Source organism: Lissotriton vulgaris, chromosome 6 (assembly GCF_964263255.1).
Source record: "Lissotriton vulgaris chromosome 6, aLisVul1.2, whole genome shotgun sequence".
Taxonomy (NCBI): Eukaryota; Metazoa; Chordata; class Amphibia; order Caudata; family Salamandridae; genus Lissotriton; species Lissotriton vulgaris.
Genome location: NC_141694.1, coordinates 5,713,914 through 5,735,512, shown reverse-complemented (window position 1 = coordinate 5,735,512; position 21,599 = coordinate 5,713,914). Strand labels below are relative to the sequence as shown.

Sequence of the window (21,599 nt, the reverse complement as noted above, 5' to 3'; positions counted from 1 at the left end):
AAAACATACAACGACAAGCATTAGAACCGGCAGGAAGAAGTTGCCAGCATTGTAAGGCCAACAAAAACTAAAAGATCTTGGTTATGTTAATTCATTTTTATCACAGGGTTGTTCATTTGTACATAATGCCTTCTTGGTTATATATAAAGGTAACAAACATTTGCATAACTCTCTTTTTATTATAACGTTTCAACATACTGCACAGCACAGCAGCCACACTGCTCTACAACATAGTTCAAAGACATTTGCAAATCCAACAACTCCAGCTAAACACTTACAAGGTCTCAAAGGCGGGACCTGTTGGCTATGCCAATGCTTGTTAAATTATAAGTGTTCCTTTATTTCGGTATTTGTTTCAAATATAAATGCAAATATAAAGGATTGGGGCTGGAAGCAGATTGGAGTAATGGTACCACGTTGGACAGCCATTCCGGAGGCATCTAATGCTAGCACAGAACTTATTTGCTGTGGGAGAAAAATGTTGTAGCGAAATCAATGCAAATGCTCAAAGGCGAGCCTCATGCGCACGACCTTTACTTTTGCAGTGAAAACTCATCAAGATTAAGACAGTATACAAACTCGATTTATTGCTGTTCCATATAGAAATGATCAGGGTTTAATATAATCGTGTATTGTTAGGATTGATACGCTGGCTGTTGTTTTCCCTTAGGGCAATACTCTCCAAACGATATTTGTATTTACCTGTGTGACCAGCAATCAAACCAGACCTTATTACACTTTATTTTCTTTTTGTAATTTCTATCTTCCCTGTACCAGGAAATTTCTATTGCCTATGCTGCGCAGGTACAAATGTACTAAGTGCATAGCTGCTTTGCTCTTCTAAAAGCAACTAAAGGGCCAAGATACCGGTTATTTGGTTGGCCGTTTTTGAGGGGCATTTTACGTGTGAGAAAGTCTGTGTTATTTTAAAAAATTTAAACTCAATTCTTCTTGTATCTTATGTCCTGGCTTTTGTGATTGTATTACATTATTTCATGTTTTTAGAACAGGTCTTTTGTGCCTGGTATTTATTCTATTTTTATTGACGCATTTTAAAATATTTTATTTTTATTTTATATTCATTTTGGGTGTTTTAAATAATGTACATCTTATATGATCATCTGGGAAATGATCGAATAAAGATTATTTTGAGTTTCAATCTTGTACTGCTTAATTACAATGGAAAAAGTATCCACGTGTTCAAAGTATGTGCTGTAAGGATACAAATGATGCAAATTATAAGTTTACTTTTGCTACAGTGAGTGTTACTTATTCCTGGCGTCCTTATAGGTGGCTGTTTTGGATATTTATTATGTTACACACTAGATCCAACGTGGGCATGCATATAACATGCACTGACGTGTACACAAATTTTTGTGCCAAATTTGACAAAAATCTGAAGATTTAAAATGATTTTTTAATTTCTGTCGGCCAGCTTTGATTTTGATTAGACTATATGACGTCATAGGCAAGATCCACTTCAGATCTTGCTCTTATACGATTACTATTACAAATTCGAGTGTCTACCAATTTACAGCATTCTATCACAAGGTGAACAATTTATGTTAGAAAACATGTTTAGCAGCTGTACTACATGATATATTTAACATCCAATTGAAGCATATCTAACCTGGACTATTCAGTGGGAGTCTATGAGAATGTATGTAATCAATCACAGGACTCCTATAAAGTAACCTCTTAATTTCCTCTTAGGAGGCACATGACCAGAAGATTCCACTGTAGAGTTTGCAACAAATCAATTACCTACTTCCTTCCAAACTGTTCCTTCCGCCACCCACACCGAGAACCCATATCACCAATAAAAAAACATCTTCTCCCAACACCCTACAAACATCAAATTGAAAGTAAAGAAAGGAATGTTTCACCATTAAATCCAACATCGACATTAGGGACTAGGGTAGCCTGAATCCACCAACCGAAGGCTACTCACCCACCACTTGCTGCAGCTCACGAACTGTATCTACCCTCTCCCATCTTACAATGTTGCTTTACTGTTCATGAGCCGAAGGTGTGCAGCTTGGTGCGGTCCCACATTTATAGTTTCCTGTTGAGTCACTGCGTTAGGTCAATAACAGGGTCTCCACAAGGCAGCAACAACCGACAATCGCATTCCCCAATACAAGTTTAGCACACATTTGAGTGAACCAAATTTTCATAAACCAGCCCGCATAGTCTCCAAATACTGGCCTTCAATCAATTATGGTGTGACTATGTTATGACCCTAGTCAGCTCCCAACGTTCTCAGCCACAGCACCCAGCTAATTAATGGCTGGACTGGTTTAAACAGACCCACAAATGTTCAATTCCTGGCAAGAGAGGAAATAGGTCAATGTTTTATTTGGATCGGGAAGTGAAGCATCTCTCCCAAGGAGGGATCTTGGATAAGCACTCTGTAGCGCCCGTGTGCTTCCATCCCAGGGCATTTCTGCTTTGCTGTGTTTGTAACTGGTTGACCTGCATCTTTCTACTGCTGATATGAGGAAGGTATTTTTTTTATTAGCTTTGAGTATTCCATAGCAGTGCATCAATTACCACACTCTCTTCGAAAAATAACAAAACACTTGAAGCTAGCAAAACAAATAGCTTCAATGGGGGAGATCTGTTGGCATTGCCGGTGCGTGGTTGTTTTTGCACTTCTTCACTTGCAATGTTCAGGTGCCTTATGTTGTAATGTTGCTCGTCCTCCTTCTTGAGGGGTTTCATTTTTCAGTCATGTAGAGAGGAGCATTGGTCGGCACGGTTTTATCTGCAATGTAAAGCACCTTGAAGAGGATACTTAATTGCAGCAACAACCAGTGCTGATTTGGGTTAGAAAAATATGATCATAAATGTATGTATTTTTTAAATCAGCAGCATCGAATATACCTTTTCAGAGAAGTTAAGATCGATTCAGTGTTGTAAGTGAGCAGGATTTGGGCCATCCATGTGACAGAAAAACAGCATTTACAATCCCACCATAGAGAACCTTGGAAAAGAGAGAGCTTGTACCAAGCATTCTGCATTTTCTTGACGATGAAAGCCATCAAGAAGACAATGGTAAAGCTTTGTTTCTTCAGTGCACTGAGGATCGTGTTACAAAGCACTTTATCTGAGCTTTTTTCAATTAAACTGGATACAATAGTGAATTATTTATGAGTTCAGTTTTAGGAAGGTCCTTGAAGCCAAACTGGGATATCTGAAAAAGTCTGAGGCAGGCTCTATCAGGGACAAACAAGTTCACCTGATGAATCAGTATTCTACTTATTATAAAATCCTATTTTTCTGGTGTAGAAATAAAAGCAATTCATTCACTTGAAGGCCTTGTCACATCCAGAACTTTGAAGAGGCTTCTTGCCATTGTGTGTTAGCTAATTTGATAAATTCTCTTTTATTGAATGCCTTATCACATTCAGAACGCCTACATGGCTTCTCCATAGTATGGTTTTGCCTGAGTCCTATCAGCTGTACCTTTGAGGTGAAAGACTCAGATGGGTTCTCTCATGTTTTGACAGATGACTCTTTTGTCTGAAAGCCTTTTCACATTCAGTACATTGATACGGTTTCTCACCAGTATGGGTTTTCTGGTGAAGTATTAAATGATACCTTTGGTTGAAAGCCTTATTACATTCAGAACATTTATATGGTTTCTCACCAGTATGTATTCGCTGATGACTTAATAAAAGAGCTTTGAAGCTAAAACAGCGGTCACATTCAGAGCATTTATATGGTTTCTCACCAGTATGGGTTCTATGATGATGTGAAAAATAAGACTTTTGACTGAAAGCCTGGTCACTTTCTGTACATTTATACGATTTCTCACCAGTATGGCTTCTCTGGTGAATTATTAGATAAGATCTTCGTGTGAAACCTTTATTACATTCAGAGCATTTATATGGTTTCTCACCAGTATGTGTTCGGTGATGATCTGTTAAAAACTGTTTTAGCTTGAAAGCTCGATCACATTCTGTACATTTATATGGTTTCTCACCAGTATGGGTTCTTTGATGATGTATAAAATCTGACTTTTGACTGAAAGCCTTGTCACATTCTGTACATTTATATGGCTTCTCACCAGTATGTGTTCGTTCATGTACTGATAACTGCTGCTTTTTACGGAATGCTCTGTCACATTCAGAACATTTATATGGTTTCTCACCCGTATGTATTCGCTCATGCACTGATAAATGTTCCTTTTTTTTGAATGCCCTTTCACATTCAGAACATTTATATGGCCTCTCACCGGTGTGAATGTTCTGGTGTCTTAATAAATGAGGCCTTTGCCTGAAAGCCTTGCTGCATTCAGAACATACATATGGTTTTTCACCAGTATGGGTTCGGAGATGAATTGATAAAAGCTCTTTTAGCCTGAAAGCGTTGTCACATTCAGAACATTCATATGGTTTCTCACCAGTGTGGGTTCGGATATGGACTAATAAATATTCCTTTGTTTTGTATGCCGTGTCACATTCTGAACATTTATACGGCTTACCTTCAGGGAGACTTCTCCGATGGACTAATAAACTGTGATTTGCAGCTGAAGCCATGTCACATCAGAACATTTGTGGATTATCAGGTGGACTCTTGGTTGTACCTGCATATTACCAGTATTGTTGCATTCAGAACATTTTCCAAACTTCCGCAGTTTTGTGGTTTCTATCTTAGGATATTAATCTGCAACTAATAAAATTGTTGAATAATTCAGTGTTTTTATATTATGTCTTCTGCTATCAATACCCTTATTTATTAGTATTTTGATGTTCTGTTTAATCTATTTACATTGAAGGTGTAGTCATTCAGTACATTTACGTAGCCTGTTTCACGTGCATTCCAGCTAACAGACTCACGCTCTACTCCAGGTAAAGTACAGGCATAAACATACTTAGATCAGCTCTTTGGTGTGCGGTGCCATTGGGTGTCCGGAACAGATTCTTTGCACTGGAAGTCGCTTTCACAATGAGAAATACACATGATTTTTCGTAACATAATATCTCCAGTTTGATTCTTTTTTATTTTTCGGGCTTGGTATCTCCTCGATGGGGCTCTAGTGTCTGATGTCTGAGAAGCTTCTTCTTTGATTCTTGATATAAATGAAAGGGATTGCCATGTTCTGTGTTTCCATATCTATTTGTACAGAGGACTTCCTTACAAACATGTAATGTTGTTTTTTACTTCCTTTCTGTGTTTCAATCACCTGTCCGACTGGAGAAAAAAGAAATCCAGATTAGTGTTGCATGAGAACAAAATAATAAACTTCTAAACACTATGGGTTTGATTTACAGCTTGGTGGGTTGATGGGTACTTTAGTCACAAACCTTACATATCTGGTCCGCTTTATATATGTGTATTAGGATATAATGCAGTAGTAATAAGACAGAGGGGATAACCACGCATTTGTGATGGAGTCCCTGCCTGCCTGTCCAACCCTAAACCAGGCCCAGGTTCTTTATGTTAAACAGAGTCAATGGCAGCCCATAATGGAATGCGAACGAGTAGAAGACACAAAGCCAATAAAGGACGTCTCCACCCCATATCATATGGGATTAATTAGTGTTGTGTAGTTCCTGTAAAACCTATACAGGATCTGCACGTTTGGACAACATACACTGCGGGCTTGTTGTGCACACTGATTCCAGATACCCCCACCGGATGTGTTGGCCTGTATACCAATCAGCTCACAGTGCCACTAGAAACTCCTCCTACCAAGGAGAGAATAGTTCTTGGAAACTATCCAACATGACAGCCCTGATCCCTCAGGATCGTGGAAACTCGTGCTCACTTAGTCTCAGAGAGATAAACAGAATAAACAGGGAGGACGTCTTCAATAAGCATTTATTAAACAGTTGTTACTAAAGTGTAAAATAGGTGTGCTGAAACAACCATTAGACAGTAACAGATATAGATGATGTTTTTCTAATTTTTGTGTAATGAAGTCTGTGCGCATATTCATGTCGTCCATTTTGTATTCAATGGAAGTGAGGCTGTGGCGCATATTTAATAGCAATGGCTTTATATCCTAGTCCTGTGTGGGAGCAGAGCCAGGGATTCCCTCTTCTCTTTGTGAAGCTGTACCCTCAGTCTCACTGGGATCGTTCTTCAGGGTGGGAAAATGCAGCTTAGATTGATTGCCATCTGTTTGGCCTATGGTGTATTCCACTGCGTGGCGCAGACAGACCCCCCTGAAAAGCCCAGCAGGGGTTATTCACTGTTCCGCCCGCGCACAAAAATGTCCACACTTCGGCGGATTCTACGCCACGGTAAAAGGGTTAAGGCCTGGGCACGTCAGTGCGCAGAGGGGGCAGGTACTTTCAGGCTGTACGGAGGGGGTGGGTGAGCAAGGAAGCTAAATAACACTGTTCCTCAGCGTGGTAGTTTTATGGCCAGTCTCTGCCGCCCCCCCAGGATAGCATCTCTATTCACGAAATTAAGGATTTTAGTAATAACTCGGTGCAGCCATGCACCCAGGAGGGCTGCCTCACCAGAGCCCTATGGGTATGTTCTACAAACAAGGAGGAGGAGAGAGACTCCGGGGAAGCAGTTGCCCTAATCAGTTGAACAAGGAATTTGTCCACTGACTCACCCTCGTAGCCTTCAGGAAACCCACAACCGTTAGGATGCCATGATGGGCACGGCCCTCCGCATCCTCGGCCCGCGCAGCCAGCTACTTAGTCACGGTTGTGCGGCTGTGGAAAAGTTGTGACATCTTCGACATTAGATACCCTGGTCTCAGTTTCTGTGATCCCTTCCGCAGATCTTCACACAGTACATTGACATCTGAGCCACTGCACCAATTTTGGCGTCCAACATTTCCCTCAATTGGGTGATGGCTGCCAGCAGTGCTGCGTTATCGGGACCGGCATTAGGGCCTCTCCCCCCCCCCCCCCCCCCCCCCCCCGGGGATAAGCCACAGCAGACCCAGTAAAATGATTCATGGTGCTTTGCCTTTTGTCATGGTGAAACTACTTCAGGTGCCCAATCCAGACAGTCCAGGTGTCGCAGGTACCCCTGACCCACCAGAACCCCCCCAGATCTCAGTCCCAAGGGTGCAGCACGAGCAGTCAGTAAAGGAAAGCGGACAAAATGGTCGCTGAGATGCTTACTCAAATAACGGAGCCAAGAAGGTCTAAGGTATGGGGAGTCACAGGAGCAGGACTGCCCGCACCACAGGCCGCACCAAGGCCCCACTCAGCCGCCACCACAATCAGAAATCCGCCTGCAGCAAGGACGATCAATCAATCAGGTGTTTATAAAGCACAAGCTACTCACCCGGAAAGGGTCTTAACGTCCTGATGGAGAATAGGTGGGAGGTGGGTTCCGCAGATTCCGGAGGTTCACTGAGTTCCTTGGAAGAGCCACGTCCGGGTGACTTCTGAGCGCAAGGGGCTCCCAGTCGGCGCTTTTAGCTGGCTCACCGGATAGTTGTAATGAATATAGGGGAAAGATTATTCAAGTGGTAGTCGGGGCTCTAGCAAATGCGGCCATATTTGGTGTTGGCTAGCCACGCCCCCTGTTCTGCTTTTCTTGATCAGAGTTACCGTTGTGAGGGAGAGCTGGGCCGAGCGGAGAGAGCGCTGGGGAGCGTGGAACACAAGGCGGTGGTTCAGGTTGGTGGGTCCGGTGTTGTGGAGGACCTTGTGCGCATGGGTAAGAAGCTTGAAGGGGATTCTCTTCTTGACGAGGAGTCAGGGTAGGGCCCGTAGGTGTTGGCTGATGTGGCGGTGGCGCAGTAAGTTAAGGACTAGTCTAGCGGCAGCGTTCTGGAATTTGCGGGTGAGGTTCTTGTTGATCACAGAAGTGGGTCCACAGAAGGTTTTTTCAGGAGAGGGTTGATCTCAGCGTGTTTCAAGTCGTCGGGGAAGGAGGTGGTCTCGAAGGAGCGGTTGATGATACGCTATAGCTCGGGGCGATGATATGCGTCTTTGCCGTAGATGTGGTGGGGGCAGGGGTCCATGGGGGCACCGGAGTGGGTTTCTTCATTTTCCTCCAGTGTGCAGAAGGGTGCCGGTACTTTCAGGCCGGGGCCCTTCAGTGTGCAGAGGCGTGCTGGTAGTTTAAGGCCGGGGCCCTTCAGTACAGAGGGCTGACGGTACTTTAAGGCCGGGGCCCTTCAGTACAGAGGGGTGATGGTACTTTAAGGCTGGGGCCCTTCAGTACAAAGGGGTGACGGTACTTTAAGGCCGGGACCTTCAGTGCGCAGAGAGGTGCTGGTACTTTCAGGCCGGGGCCCTTCAGTGCGCAGAGGGCGGCCGGTACTTTCAGGCCGGGGCCCTTCAGTGCGCAGAGGGGTGCTGGTACTTTAAGGCCGGGGCCCTTCAGTGCGGAGAGGGGTGCCGGTACTTTAAGGCCAGGGCCCTTGTGCGCAGAGGGGTGGGGCGGTACTTTAAGGCCGGGCCCTGCAAAGCAGAAGGGGGCCGGTACTTTAAGGCTGGGGCCCTTCAGTGCAGAGGGGTGCCGGTACTTTAAGGCCAGGGTCCTTCAGTGCAGAGGGTGCCGGTACTTTAAGGCCGGGGCCCTTCGGTACAGAGGAGTGCCGGTACTTTAAGGCCCTGGGCCCTTCAGTGCACAGAGGGGTGCCGGTACTTTAAGGCTAGGGCCCTTCAGTACAGAGGGGTGCCGGTACTTTGAGGCCCCAAACCCTATGGTGCAGAGGGTGCCGGTACTTTCTGGCCGGGCCCTTCAGTGCGCAGAGGGGTGCCGGTACTTGTGTGCCCCATTGTGCTTAAAGTTTGTTTTTCGCCTGCCCCCCGTGCTGTTCTCCCCACTGTTGCCCCTGTGCCCTCCCGCCCCGCTTCCCGCCTCCGTGAGGTTGGTCACGCCCCCTTTTCTTTCAGTGCCCTCCCCGCTCCCGCCTCCCAGCTGCTCCTCCATCCCTCGCACTTGGCCATAAATGGCGACCGTGCGGCGCAGGTGAGTGTGACCTATTACTAGGACACCCCCGCGCCGCACGGCCACCTGCTGTAGCGTGTGCCCCCTGCCTGCCTCGCTGATTCTGCCTGCTGACCACGCCCCCTGCCATCGCTCGGCGTTGTCTCCTGCGGTCTGTGTACTCGTGATTATCTGTTGCCTATTTAGGCATTTGTGCCCCTTTATTTTTTGCTTCTGTGTGCCCCATTGTGCTTAAAGTTTGTTTTTCGCCTGCCCCCCTGTGCTGTTCTCCCCACTGTTGACCCCTGTGCCCTCCCGACCCGCTCCCCGCCTCCGTGAGGTTGGTCATGCCCCCTTTTCTTTCTGTGCCCTCCCCGCTCCCGCCTCCCAGCTGCTCCTCCCTCCCCCGCACTTCGCCATAAATGGCGACCGTGCGAACGCGCAGCGGGCGCGCCGATTGTGCGCCGAAGGCGCGCCAAAGGTAAGCCCGTCTGCGCCCGTCCGCGCCTGGACCGCGCCCAGTGCCAGGAACCCTGGCTCCCGCAGACACCAGCCCACCCGCCGGACCTACGACGCCACCGAACTCTACGCACTCAACGCCGGTAGAATCCCGGGCTGCTATCGAGCCACCCCGAGACGCACCCACGGACCCTTCTGCTGCCTCTCCTGCAAGTTCACCTGCATCCGGACCTGCACACCACACCAGCACCGACCAAGCCGAACTCCAGCAGCAACCACCTCAAGTGCATCCTGATCAACACCCGCTCCGTCCACAGACAAGCCGTCGAGCTCTGGAACCTGCTCGACACCACAGCCCCAGACGTCGCCTTCCTCACGGAAACCTGGATGAACTATTAAGAGGTTGTTGTAAAATATAAATGCTTATGGCTTTATTGTAATCTATCTGATTACAATTTGGAAATAATTCACATATTTTATTGTTTATTTGTCTGTACATATTCTGTATATATTGTGGTGTGAAAGTGGTTTGACTGACTGTGTGAATGGAATTATGTTGATATGTTTGTTCTAATTTTCTATTTGTAAATATACATTTGAATATATGTCATTTTTTGTTGTGTTGTACATAAGGTCTTAAAAAATGAACTTGGTCAAATTTAATTTTCCAAACAGAAAAAATGAATAAATGACTGAAATCAAAATAAAATAAAAAACAATACTTTTTGATCGAAATAAACATGTGTTTCATCTCTGATGTTTAGCCAAAAATAGGGCAGTGAATTTATTAGCAGCACGTGCAATTTCTGTTGTTTAATACTAGCTTGTGGCAAGCTGTGCTGTTGGGAGCCCCAACCCAGTAGTTTTGTTTTAGGTAGCTCATCCAGCAAGAACATCGCCTTCAGCCATGCCACCGGACTCCACTGGACGTACCACAGCTGCGTCCACTTCAGCTTTAGAAGGACCATGACCCACCACCACCAGCAACAGGTTGCACGCAGAAGTTGGAACAAGATCACAGCCGACCAGCTCGCGACCTCCATGAGCTTCAACCCTCCCACCAGCGCAACGAACCCAAGCCAGGCGGCCACCAACCTCGCGAAGTGGATCAGCAACTGCGCAGACGACCTCGCCCCTCTGAAGACCCTGCCCAGCAGACCCGGCAGCAAGAAAGCCCCATGGTTCACCGACGAACTCAAGAGCTCCAAGAAGAACTGCCGAGCCCTCGAGAAAGCCTGGCGCAGAGACCCTACACCGAACAACATGACTGCCCTCAAGCTCGCCACCCGAAAACACCACCAACTGATCCACGCCACCAAGAAAAGTGCATTCAAGGAACGACTGGACAACAACGCCCACAACAGCAAGGAACTCTTCAACATCGTCAAAGAGCTCTCCAACCCCGGAAACAACGACATCACCCCTTTGCAAGACCTCTGCAACTCCCTCGCCTCCTACTTCTACAACAAGATCGCGGACATACACAACAGCTTCAGCTCTCAACCGGCGCACGCCATGACTGAACCATCGCCCCCCACCACCACCCTCCGCGCCTGGACCCCGATCAGCACAGAAGACACCATCCGCACGATGAACTCCATCCACTCCGGATCTCCGACCAACCCCTGCCCTCACCACGTCTTCAACAAGGCCGACGCTGTCATCGCACCCCACCTGCGGGACATCATCAACACCTCCTTCGACACCGCTTCCTTCCCGGAGAGCTGGAAGCACGACGAACTCAGCGCTCTACTAAAGAAGCCATCAGCCGACCCCACCGACCTCATGAACTACCGCCCCATCTCGCTGCTCCCGTTTCCTGCTGAAGTCACCGAGAAGACCGTCAACAAGCAGCTGGCCGCCTTCCTCGAGACGAACGGATCCCTCAACCCCTCGCAGTCTGGCTTCCGGGCCAACCACAGCACCGAGACCGCCCTGATCGCAGCTACCGATGACATCCGAGCCCTGCTCGACAACGGAGAAACAGCGGCCCTCATCCTCCTAGACCTCTCCGCGGCCTTCGACACTGTCTGCCACCGCACCCTAGTGCAGCGCCTCAGCAACATCGGAATCCAGGAGAAGGCACTGGAATGGATCACCTCGTTCCTCGCCGGAAGGACACAGAGAGTCCGCCTCCTCCCGTTCAAATCAGAAGCCACTGAAGTCATCTGCGGCGTTCCTCAAGGCTCCTCGCTCAGCCCAACCCTCTTCAACGTCTACATGAGCCCCCTCGCAGCCATTGCACGCCAACACAACCTCAACATCATCTCCTACGCCGACGACACCCAGCTGATCCTCTCCCTCACCAACGACCCCGCCACCGCCAGAGCCAACCTACACGAAGGGATGACAGACGTAGCCAAGTGGATGATGAGCAGCCGCCTGAAACTGAACTCGGACAAGACGGAAGTCCTCATCCTGGGATCTTCACCCTCCGCCTGGGACGACTCCTGGTGGCCCCCCGCACTGGGCAGCGCACCCAAACCGACAGACCACGCATGCATCCTGGGCTTCATCCTGGACTCCTCCCTCTCCATGACCAGACAAGTCAACGCTGTCTCCTCGTCATGCTTCAACATCCTGCGCATGCTACGTAAGATCTTCTGGTGGATCCCCACCGAGACCAGGAAGACGGTCACCCAGGCCCTCGTCACCAGCCGTCTGGACTACGGCAACTCCCTCTACGCCGGAACCACCGCCAAACTCCAGAAGAGACTCCAGCGGATCCAGAACGCCTCAGCACGACTCATCCTGGACATCCCCCGTCGCAGCCACACCTCCGGACACCTGACAGATCTGCATTGGCTCCCGGTCAACAAGAAAATCACCTTCCGTCTCCTCACCCACGCACACAAGGCCCTTCACAACCAAGGCCCAGGATACCTCAACAGCCGCCTCAACTTCTACGCTCCCACACGCCAACTTTGATCGACCGGCCACGCCCTCGCTGCCGTCCCCCGCATCCGAAGAGCCACCGCAGGAGGAAGGTCCTTCTCCTACCTGATTTAGAAAAGGGGGTGGTGATGAACAGAGTGTCTGAGTTAAACAGACCACTCTTACCCAGTCCAAAGATCAGGGCTTGATCCATCACCGTTATTTATCTCACTGCCCCATCCCAGCTCAGAACCTGGCTATATGCAAATCAGTCTGTCCCTGGCCCAGTGCATCATGGGAACAGGGCAGACTAAACTACCAAGCCAATTCTTCACCAGAAAGGAGACAAGCTACCGGGGACCGGTTTCTGGCATTTCAGCCTTCTTCGGCCCGGCTTGCTTGAATCCTGATGGAGCAGTGAGAAAGGGACTCATGTCTGAGTATACCCTGCCACACCTATAGTGGCCAAAAACGATTTAGAAAAGGGGGTGGTGATGAACAGAGTGTCTGAGTTAAACAGACCACTCTTACCCAGTCCAAAGATCAGGGCTTGATCCATCACCGTTATTTATCTCACTGCCCCATCCCAGCTCAGAACCTGGCTATATGCAAATCAGTCTGTCCCTGGCCCAGTGCATCATGGGAACAGGGCAGACTAAACTACCAAGCCAATTCTTCACCAGAAAGGAGACAAGCTACCGGGCCGCCAAGACCTGGAACTCCCTCCCGACCCACCTCCGCCTGACCCAGGATCACCTCGCCTTCAGGAAGCAGCTCAAGACCTGTCTGTTCGAGCAGTAGCGGACCCCTCCCCCCCCCCCCCCAAGCGCCTTGAGACCCTCCGGGTGAGTAGTGCGCTATATAAATGCTGTGATTGATTGATTGATTGCTTCAGTGTAGAGGGTGTCGGCACTTTCAGGCCGGGGCCCTATAGTGCAGAGGGGGGCCGGTACTTTCAGGTCGGGCCCATCAGTGTGCAGAGGGGGGGGCCGGGGCCCTTCAGTGCAGAGGGGTGCCAGTACTTTAAGGCTGGGGCCTTTCAGGGCAGAGGAGTGCCGTACTTTAAGGCCGGGGCCCTTCCGTACAGAGGGGGGCCGGTACTTTAAGGCCGGGGCCCTTCAGTGTGCAGATGGGGGGCAGGGGCCCTTCGGTGCAGAGGGGTGCCGGTACTTTCAGGCCAGGGCCCTTCGAGCGCAGAGGGATGCCGGTACTTTAAGGCCCGGGCCCTTCAGTGCGCAGATTGGGGCCAGTACTTTCAGGCCGGGGCCCTATAGTGCAGAGGGGGGCCGGTACTTTCAGGTCGGGCCCATCAGTGTGCAGAGGGGGGGGCCGGGGCCCTTCAGTGCAGAGGGGTGCCAGTACTTTAAGGCTGGGGCCTTTCAGGGCAGAGGAGTGCCGTACTTTAAGGCCGGGGCCCTTCCGTACAGAGGGGGGCCGGTACTTTAAGGCCGGGGCCCTTCAGTGTGCAGATGGGGGGCAGGGGCCCTTCGGTGCAGAGGGGTGCCGGTACTTTAAGGCCCGGGGCCCTTCGAGCGCAGAGGGATGCCGGTACTTTAAGGCCGGGGTCCTTCAGTACAGAGGGGTGCCGATACTCTAAGGCCGGGGCCCTTCAGTGCGCAGAGGGGGGCCGGTACTTTAACCCATTGCGTGCGTGCGTCGGCCAACAGCGGTCACGAACACTACCTTTGTTGTGCTGTGCACGTCAGTTGGCCGACGCGGCCCTGCCCGCGCACAGAAACATCCGCACTTAGGCGGATTTTACGCCACGGTAAAAGGGTTAAGGCCTGGGCACTTCAGTGCGCAGAGGGGGGCAGGTACTTTCAGGCTGGGGCCCTTCGGTGCGCAGAGGGGTACCAGTACTTTAAGTCCCGGGCCCTTTGGTGCGCAGAGGGGGGGCTTCGGCCCTTCGGTGTGCGGAGGGGGGCCTGGGCCCTTCAGTGCGCGTAGGGGGGCTGGGCCCTTCGGTGCACACAGGGGGGCCTGGCCCTTCGGTGCACATAGGGGGGGCCTGGCCTTCCTCTGCCTGCAGCGCGGTGGGAGAGGGACAGACCTAGGAGGGTGCTGCACTCTTCACTCCTTCCGGTTTGGTTTCAGATGGCGCGGCCACCACCAGGACGTCACCTGGTCAGTGGGTTTGCAGTGACGTCATTGAACTCGAGCTGAGGACCATCACCTTAGTTATAACCACATACAATGCAGGTCAGGAGTGCTCAGACGATACCACAGATCGGCAGTTATGTTGAGTGTGTGCAAGGAAAGGAGCGTTGCCTGCAGGTTTTTTATTTTAAATATAGCGCACCGAAAGCTTTGGAGTGCTTTACGTGAGCGCCAGATACATTTCAGAAAGACACATTCATTTTCTGTAGGGGGAGTGGGGGGGGGGAATTGTCATTTGTCCAGGATCACAGAGTGCGGAGCCGACGCCAGACGCGAACATGGTTCCGGAGCTCCACAGTCGGCAGCTCTTGTGTTATGCCACATCCTCTCCCTTAACCAACAGCTGCTTTGGCTTTTCCACTCTTATGCCTTCCAGTATGAGTCCCTCACCCAGAGCTCCCCCTGTTCCCCCCTTCCCCTGTGCCCCCTCTCCCCTGGCTCCCCCTGTGCCCCCCTCTCCTCTGGCCCTAGGCTGTGGGTTTTGATGCACTGGGCTGTCGGTGTCGATGCACTGGGCCGTCCGTGTCGATGCACTGGGCCGTCCGTGTCGATGCACTGGGCCGTCCGTGTCGATGCACTGGGCCGTCCGTGTCGATGCACTGGGCCGTCCGTGTCGATGCACTGGGCCGTCCGTGTCGATGCACTGGGCCGTCCGTGTCGATGCACTGGGCCGTCCGTGTCGATGCACTGGGCCGTCCGTGTCGATGCACTGGGCCGTCCGTGTCGATGCACTGGGCCGTCCGTGTCGATGCACCGGGCCGTCCGTGTCGATGCACCGGGCCGTCCGTGTCGATGCACCGGGCCGTCCGTGTCGATGCACCGGGCCGTCCGTGTCGATGCACTGGGCCGTCCGTGTCGATGCACTGGGCCGTCCGTGTCGATGCACGGGGCCGTCCGTGTCGATGCACGGGGCCGTCCGTGTCGATGCACGGGGCCGTCCGTGTCGATGCACGGGGCCGTCCGTGTCGATGCACGGGGCCGTCCGTGTCGATGCACGGGGCCGTCCGTGTCGATGCCCTGGGCTGTGGGTGTCGATGCCCTGGGCTGTGGGTGTCAATGCCCTGGGCTGTGGGTGTTGATGGACGGGGCTGCGGGTGTTAATGCCCTGGGCTGCGGGTTTTAATGCCCTGGGCTGTGGGTTTTAATGCCCTGGGCTGCGGGTGTTGATGTCCTGGGCTGTGGGTGTTGATGTCCTGGGCTGTGGGTGTTGATGCCCTGGGCTAAGGGTGTTGATGCCCGGGGCTCTGGGTGTTGATGCCCGGGGCTCTGGGTGTTGATGCCCGGGGCTCTGGGTGTTGATGCACGGGGCTCTGGGTGTTGATGCACGGGGCTCTGGGTGTTGATGCACGGGGGTCTGGGTGTTGATGCACGGGGCTCTGGGTGTTGATGCACGGGGCTCTGGGTGTTGATGCACGGGGCTCTGGGTGTTGATGCACGGGGCTCTGGGTGTTGATGCACGGGGCTCTGGGTGTTGATGCACGGGGCTCTGGGTGTTGATGCACGGGGCTCTGGGTGTTGATGCACGGGGCTCTGGGTGTTGATGCACGGGGCTCTGGGTGTTGATGCACGGGGCTCTGGGTGTTGATGCACGGGGCTCTGGGTGTTGATGCACGGGGCTCTGGGTGTTGATGCACGGGGCTCTGGGTGTTGATGCACGGGGCTCTGGGTGTTGATGCACGGGGCTCTGGGTGTTGATGCACGGGGCTCTGGGTGTAGATGCACGGGCTGTGGGTGTAGATGCCCGGGGCTGTGGGTGTAGATGCCCGGGGCTGTGGGTGTTGATGCCCTGGGGGTGTTAATGCCCTGGGCTGGGGGTGTTGATGCCCTGGGCTGTGGGTGTTATGAACACAACAGGGATTGGAGGGTCCAAGGGAATGCTTATTGACCACACACCGCTATAGCCCCCAGAAATACAGTAATAACAACAAATGATAGCGGTGGGTCAAGGCAATAAGGAGTGACTAACTATGCAACTGACAGACTGTGCCCTCAAACCATGTGGTGTAAACTAACAAAACTAGAATCAACGGGGGTACTTCATTCGAGTTTGAAGAAAATACCCATCAGTATTCGACCTGTACTGCCCCTTTCATCATATGGGTTCCTCCATACCACGAAGGAAGATAGTCTACAATGGTTATTTTTTTGGTACACTGAAATGTGACCCAGTGATGTATAACCAAGTCGTTAGGGCGACAGGAGACTACTGTGAAGCAGTGCATGTGAAAAAAGTGTGATAATAAACAAAAAAAGTGTTATTAAAATTAGATAGACAGGAGGAAAAGACCTTTAATTAACACCTCGCTGCTTCTAAGTCAATAAAAAAGTAGTGCGAATCTAGTAGTTTTAACTAATAGCTACTAGTATATTCTTAACTGGTCGACATGTTTCTGCAGATTTAAGGACCCAAGTGGTGTCTACTGCATTCCTCAGGACCGGCGACGCTACTGCTTAAAACACATAACTGTGAAACTCATAATGAAAAGTTATCACCTGGGTATTTTTTTTGAACATCATTCTCCCAACTGTTTTTTCAACCGAACAGGACACAGGTAGACAGTTGCAACAGGGCTGTCGGTGTTAATGCCCTGGGCTGTGGGTGTTGATGCCCTGGGCTGTGGGTGTTGATGCCCTGGGCTGTGGGTGTTGATGCCCTGGGCTGTGGGTGTTGATGCCCTGGGATGTGGGTGTTGATGCCCTGGGCTGTGGGTGTTAATGCCCTGGGCTGTCGGTGTTGATGACCTGGGCGGTCGGTGTTGATGACCTGGGCTGTCGTGTTGATGACCTGGGCTGTGGATGTTGATGACTGGGGCTGTGGATGTTGATGCCCGGGGCTGTGGGTGTTAATGCCCTGGGCTAGGGTGTTAATGCCCTGGGCTGTCTGTGTTGATGCACGGGGCTGTGGGTGTTGATGCCCTGGGCTGTGGGTGTTGATGCCCTGGGCTGTGGGTGTTAATGCCCTGGGCTAGGGTGTTGATGCCCTGGGCTAGGGTGTTGATGCCCTGGGCTGTGGGTGTTGATGCCCTGGGCTGTGGGTGTTGATGCCCTGGGCTGTGGGTGTTGATGCCCTGGGCTGTGGGTGTTGATGCCCTGGGCTGTGGGTGTTGATGCCCTGGGCTGTGGGTGTTGATGCCCTGGGCTGTGGGTGTTGATGCCCTGGGCTAGGGTGTTAATGCCTTGGGCTGTCGGTGTTGATGCTGTGGGCGTTGATGCACGGGGCTGTGGGTGTTAATGCCCGGGGCTGTCGGTGTTGATGCCCTGGGCTGTGGGTGTTGATGCCCTGGGCTGTGGGTGTTGATGCCCTGGGCTGTGGGTGTTGATGCCCTGGGCTAGGGTGTTAATGCCCTGGGCTAGGGTGTTAATGCCCTGGGCTGTCTGTGTTGATGCACGGGGCTGTGGGTGTTGATGCCCTGGGCTGTGGGTGTTAATGCCCTGGGCTGTGGGTGTTAATGCCCTGGGCTGTGGGTGTTAATGCCCTGGGCTGTGGGTGTTAATGCCCTGGGCTGTGGGTGTTGATGCCCTGGGCTGTGGGTGTTAATGCCCTGGGCTGTGGGTGTCAATGCCCTGGGCTAGGGTGTTAATGCCCTGGGCTGTCTGTGTTGATGCCCTGGGCTGTGGGTGTTGATGCCCTGGGCAGTGGGTGTTGATGCCCGGGGCTGTGGGTGTTGATGCCCGGGGCTGTGGGTGTTGATGCCCGGGGCTGTGGGTGTTGATGCCCTGGGCTGTGGGTGTTGATGCCCTGGGCTGTGGGTGTTGATGCCCTGGGCTGTGGGTGTTGATGCCCTGGGCTGTGGGTGTTGATGCCCTGGGCTGTGGGTGTTGATGCCCTGGGCTGTGGGTGTTGATGCCCGGGGCTGTGGGTGTTGATAGGGTGACCAACCGTCCGTAAATTTCACGGACAGTCCGTAATTTCGGCCGTCTGTCCGTTGTCCGTGAAGGAATCTTTAACGGACGCCATTTGTCCGTCATTTTAACAGGGCACCGGTTGCTCCACCCTAAAGCCGGCACAGCTTTCACCCCTCTTTTCTTCACTCCGATGCTGCACCAAAGCTCCTCAGATGCCCCATAGCATTGGAGAGGCACAGCGGGATGGCTACCCTCACACCTCCAGCCCTTGATGACCTGTTAAGAGGTGCTTCGAAGGTGACTGAGAGGGAGGGGCTGCCGGTTCAGGAGCAGCGACATCTATTCACATGCAAACAGCCCTGAATGTGTCTTGTCTCTGCTATTTAGAGGGGGGCTCACACGTTCCATTTCTACCCAGGGCCCCAAACATCCAAGACTCGGCCAGATTACACCGAGGCAGCACGTGATTCTCTTCACAGAGCTTAATTACTGTCACTAAATTGTAAACAAACCTCGGTTCTTCAACCATGCAGTCTATAATGTAAGAAAATAAAGAAATGGCACAATCGCACCCACACTGATTAACAAAGTATGGTGGACAATCAGTTAAATCAGTTCTCTTAGAGTATCTCCTGTAAGTACTGTACATCACAGTGGGGGATGGCATTTTGGACAGAGAGCCTGTCTTCTCGTTGTCTTGTGCAGGAGAGGAGCCCAAGATGATACTAGAATACTGCATGCCCACCCCTGTGTTCCCTCTCCTGTGATGGCTCCTGCCCTCCCCTCAGTGATGGCATCTGTCCCCCCATGTGGTGGCTCCAGTCCACCCCACGCCTGGGATGGCTCTTGTCCCCCCATGTTGTGGCTCCAGTCCACCCCCACCTGCGGTGGCTCTTGTCCCCCCCTGTAGTGGATCCTGTCTCCTCCCTGGGTGGCTTCTGTCCCAGTCCTGGAACAGACCCTGCAGCGAGGGTGAAGTTCTTGATGGGCCTCTTCTCAAAAAGGCTCAGCTCAAAATTAATATGGAAAGGTCGGCGAGTAAGTAAGTGAAGGGATGGGTGAATGGCTGGATGAATTAGGGAAAGAGTGAATGGATGAATGAAAGATTGAATAAATGGCTAATGAGAGAGGATGGATGGATTGATTAGTGAGGGGAAGGATGGAGAGAAAATGTAAATAGCTGGATGTATGGGTGGAAGGGTAGCTGGATGATGGATGAGGGGAAAGATGGATGAGGGGAAGGATGATGGATGGATGGATGGATGGATGGAGGGGAAGGATGGATGGAGTGGATGGATGGAGGGGAAGGATAAATGGATGGGATGGATGGATGGGTGAGGGGAAGGATGGATGGATGAGGGGAAGGATGGAAGGATGGATGGATGAGGGGAAGGATGGATGGATGAGGGGAAGGATGGATGGATGAGGGGATGGATGGATGGATGAGGGGATGGATGGATGAGGGGAAGGATGGATGGGTGAGGGGATGGATGGATGAGGGGATGGATGGATGGGTGAGGGGATGGATGGATGAGGGGATGGATGGATGGATGAGGGGATGGATAGAGGGAAAGGATGGATAGATGGGTGGGTGAAAGGATGGATGGATGTATGATGAGAGGAAGGATGGATGATGAGGGGAAGGATCGATGGATGGATGATGAGGGGATGGATGGATGGATGATGAGGGGGTGGGTGAAAGGATGGATGATGAGGGGAAGGGTGGATAGATGGATGATGAGGGGAAGGGTGGATGGATGGATGATGAGGGGAAGGGTGGATGGATGGATGATGAGGGGAAGGGTGGATGGATGGATGATGAGGGGAAGGGTGGCTGGGTGGATGATGAGGGGGTGAGTGAAAGGACGGATGGATGGATGATTAGGGAATGGATGGATGATGAGGGGGTGGGTAAAAGGATGGATGGATGATGAGGGGAAGGATGGATGGATGATGAGTGGGTTGGTAGAAGGATGGATGGATGGATGATGAGGGAAAAGGATGGATGGATGATGAGGGAAAAGGATGGATGGATGATGAGGGAAAAGGATGGATGGATGATGAGGGGAAGGACGGATGGATGGATGATGGGTGGGTGAAAGGATGGATGGATGTAGAGTCGGTGGGTGAAAGGATGGATGGATGATGAGTGGGTGGGTGAAAGGATGGATGGATGAGTGGGTGGGTGAAAGGATGGATCAGTGGATTGGATGGTGGGTGGGTGAAAGGGTGGATGAGTGGGTGGGTGGATGCTTGGGTGGATGATGGGTGGGTAGGTGGATGAGTGAAATGATGGATGGATTGATGGATTGATAAGTGCAAGGGTGAATGAATGGACGTATGAGTGAAAGGGTGGATGTAAGGATGGATGAGTGAGTGAAAGGGAGGGTAGATGGACAAAAGGATGAATAGATGTGTGAAGGAGTGAAATGATAGATGGATGAGTGATAGCATCAATCGATGGATTCATGAGTGGATGAGTAGATGGAGGATGGGTGGGTGGATGGATGGATGGAAGGATGGCTAAGTGAAAGGGTCGATGGAGAGAGAAAGGGAGGATGGATGGATGACTAAAATAGTGGATGGGTGGAAGGATTAGTAAGTGAAAGGATGGCTGGATTGGTGAAAGGGTAAATGGCTGAATGGATGAGTGAATGGAATGGATGGCTGGGATAAAGAGTGGATGGATAAGTGTACAGATGGATAGGGTGAAATGGTGGATGGATGGATGGATAATGGAGATGAGTGAAAGGATGGATGAGGGGATGGATGAAGGGATGGATGAGTGAAATGATAGATGGAAGGATACATGATGGATAGGTTTGCAAACGGTTGAATATGTTTGGAAATGGCTGGGCTTACTTATATACTATTGCGCGACCTCTGATGTGTCTGTAAAATGTACCTATTGTCCTGGCGTTTTGTCCTGAATTTTGACCTCCTGTCCTGAATTTGTGTCCTGAATTTTGACCCTTTGTCCTGAATTTTTACACTCACCGTCCTGAATTTGCACCAATGCCAGTTGGTCACCCTAGGTGTTGATGCCCGGGGCTGTGGTGGGTATTGATGCCCTGGGCTGTGGGTGTTGATGCCCTGGGCTGTGGGTGGGCTGTCATGGGGCCTCGAGGCTGCAGACCACACCAGTCTGAGGGTCACAGAAGTGTCGACATCAGTCACTCACACAGGTCAAGAGGACACTGAGACCAGGGGGCGCAATTCTTTGACTTACCTATCAGCCCCGGGGTCCGGGGTCCGGGGCCCGCCTGCCGCTGGTCGAGGCTCCCTCCTCCTTGAGGGGTCACCGTTCGAGGCTCCCACCGCTTTCATCGCAGGGCAGAGTGAAAAATTGTCTAGCAGACGCGACAAAGAATTTTCAATTCTATTAAGGACACGGAGGCGAG

At 51.4% G+C, this 21,599-nt stretch overlaps 1 protein-coding gene across 1 annotated transcript; it reads right to left on the bottom strand.

Moving 5' to 3' along the window:
• Positions 1-81: 81 nt before the first annotated feature.
• LOC147706669 (uncharacterized) lies at positions 82-21,538 on the bottom strand. The gene is made up of 2 exons (XM_086925814.1): positions 21,428-21,538; positions 82-5,199 (listed from the first exon to the last, which is right to left on the bottom strand). Exon 2 carries the CDS (start codon positions 4,542-4,544, stop codon positions 3,459-3,461), a length of 1,086 nt encoding a protein of 361 aa, XP_086781940.1. The 5' UTR covers positions 4,545-5,199; positions 21,428-21,538; the 3' UTR covers positions 82-3,458.
• Between the last annotated feature and the right edge of the window lie 61 nt (positions 21,539-21,599).

What these genes read in the sequence shown, in the direction of transcription:
- LOC147706669 (XM_086925814.1), bottom strand. Translation starts at nt 4,544, where the DNA reads ATGGCTTCAGCTGCAAATCACAGTTTATTAGTCCATCGGAGAAGTCTC.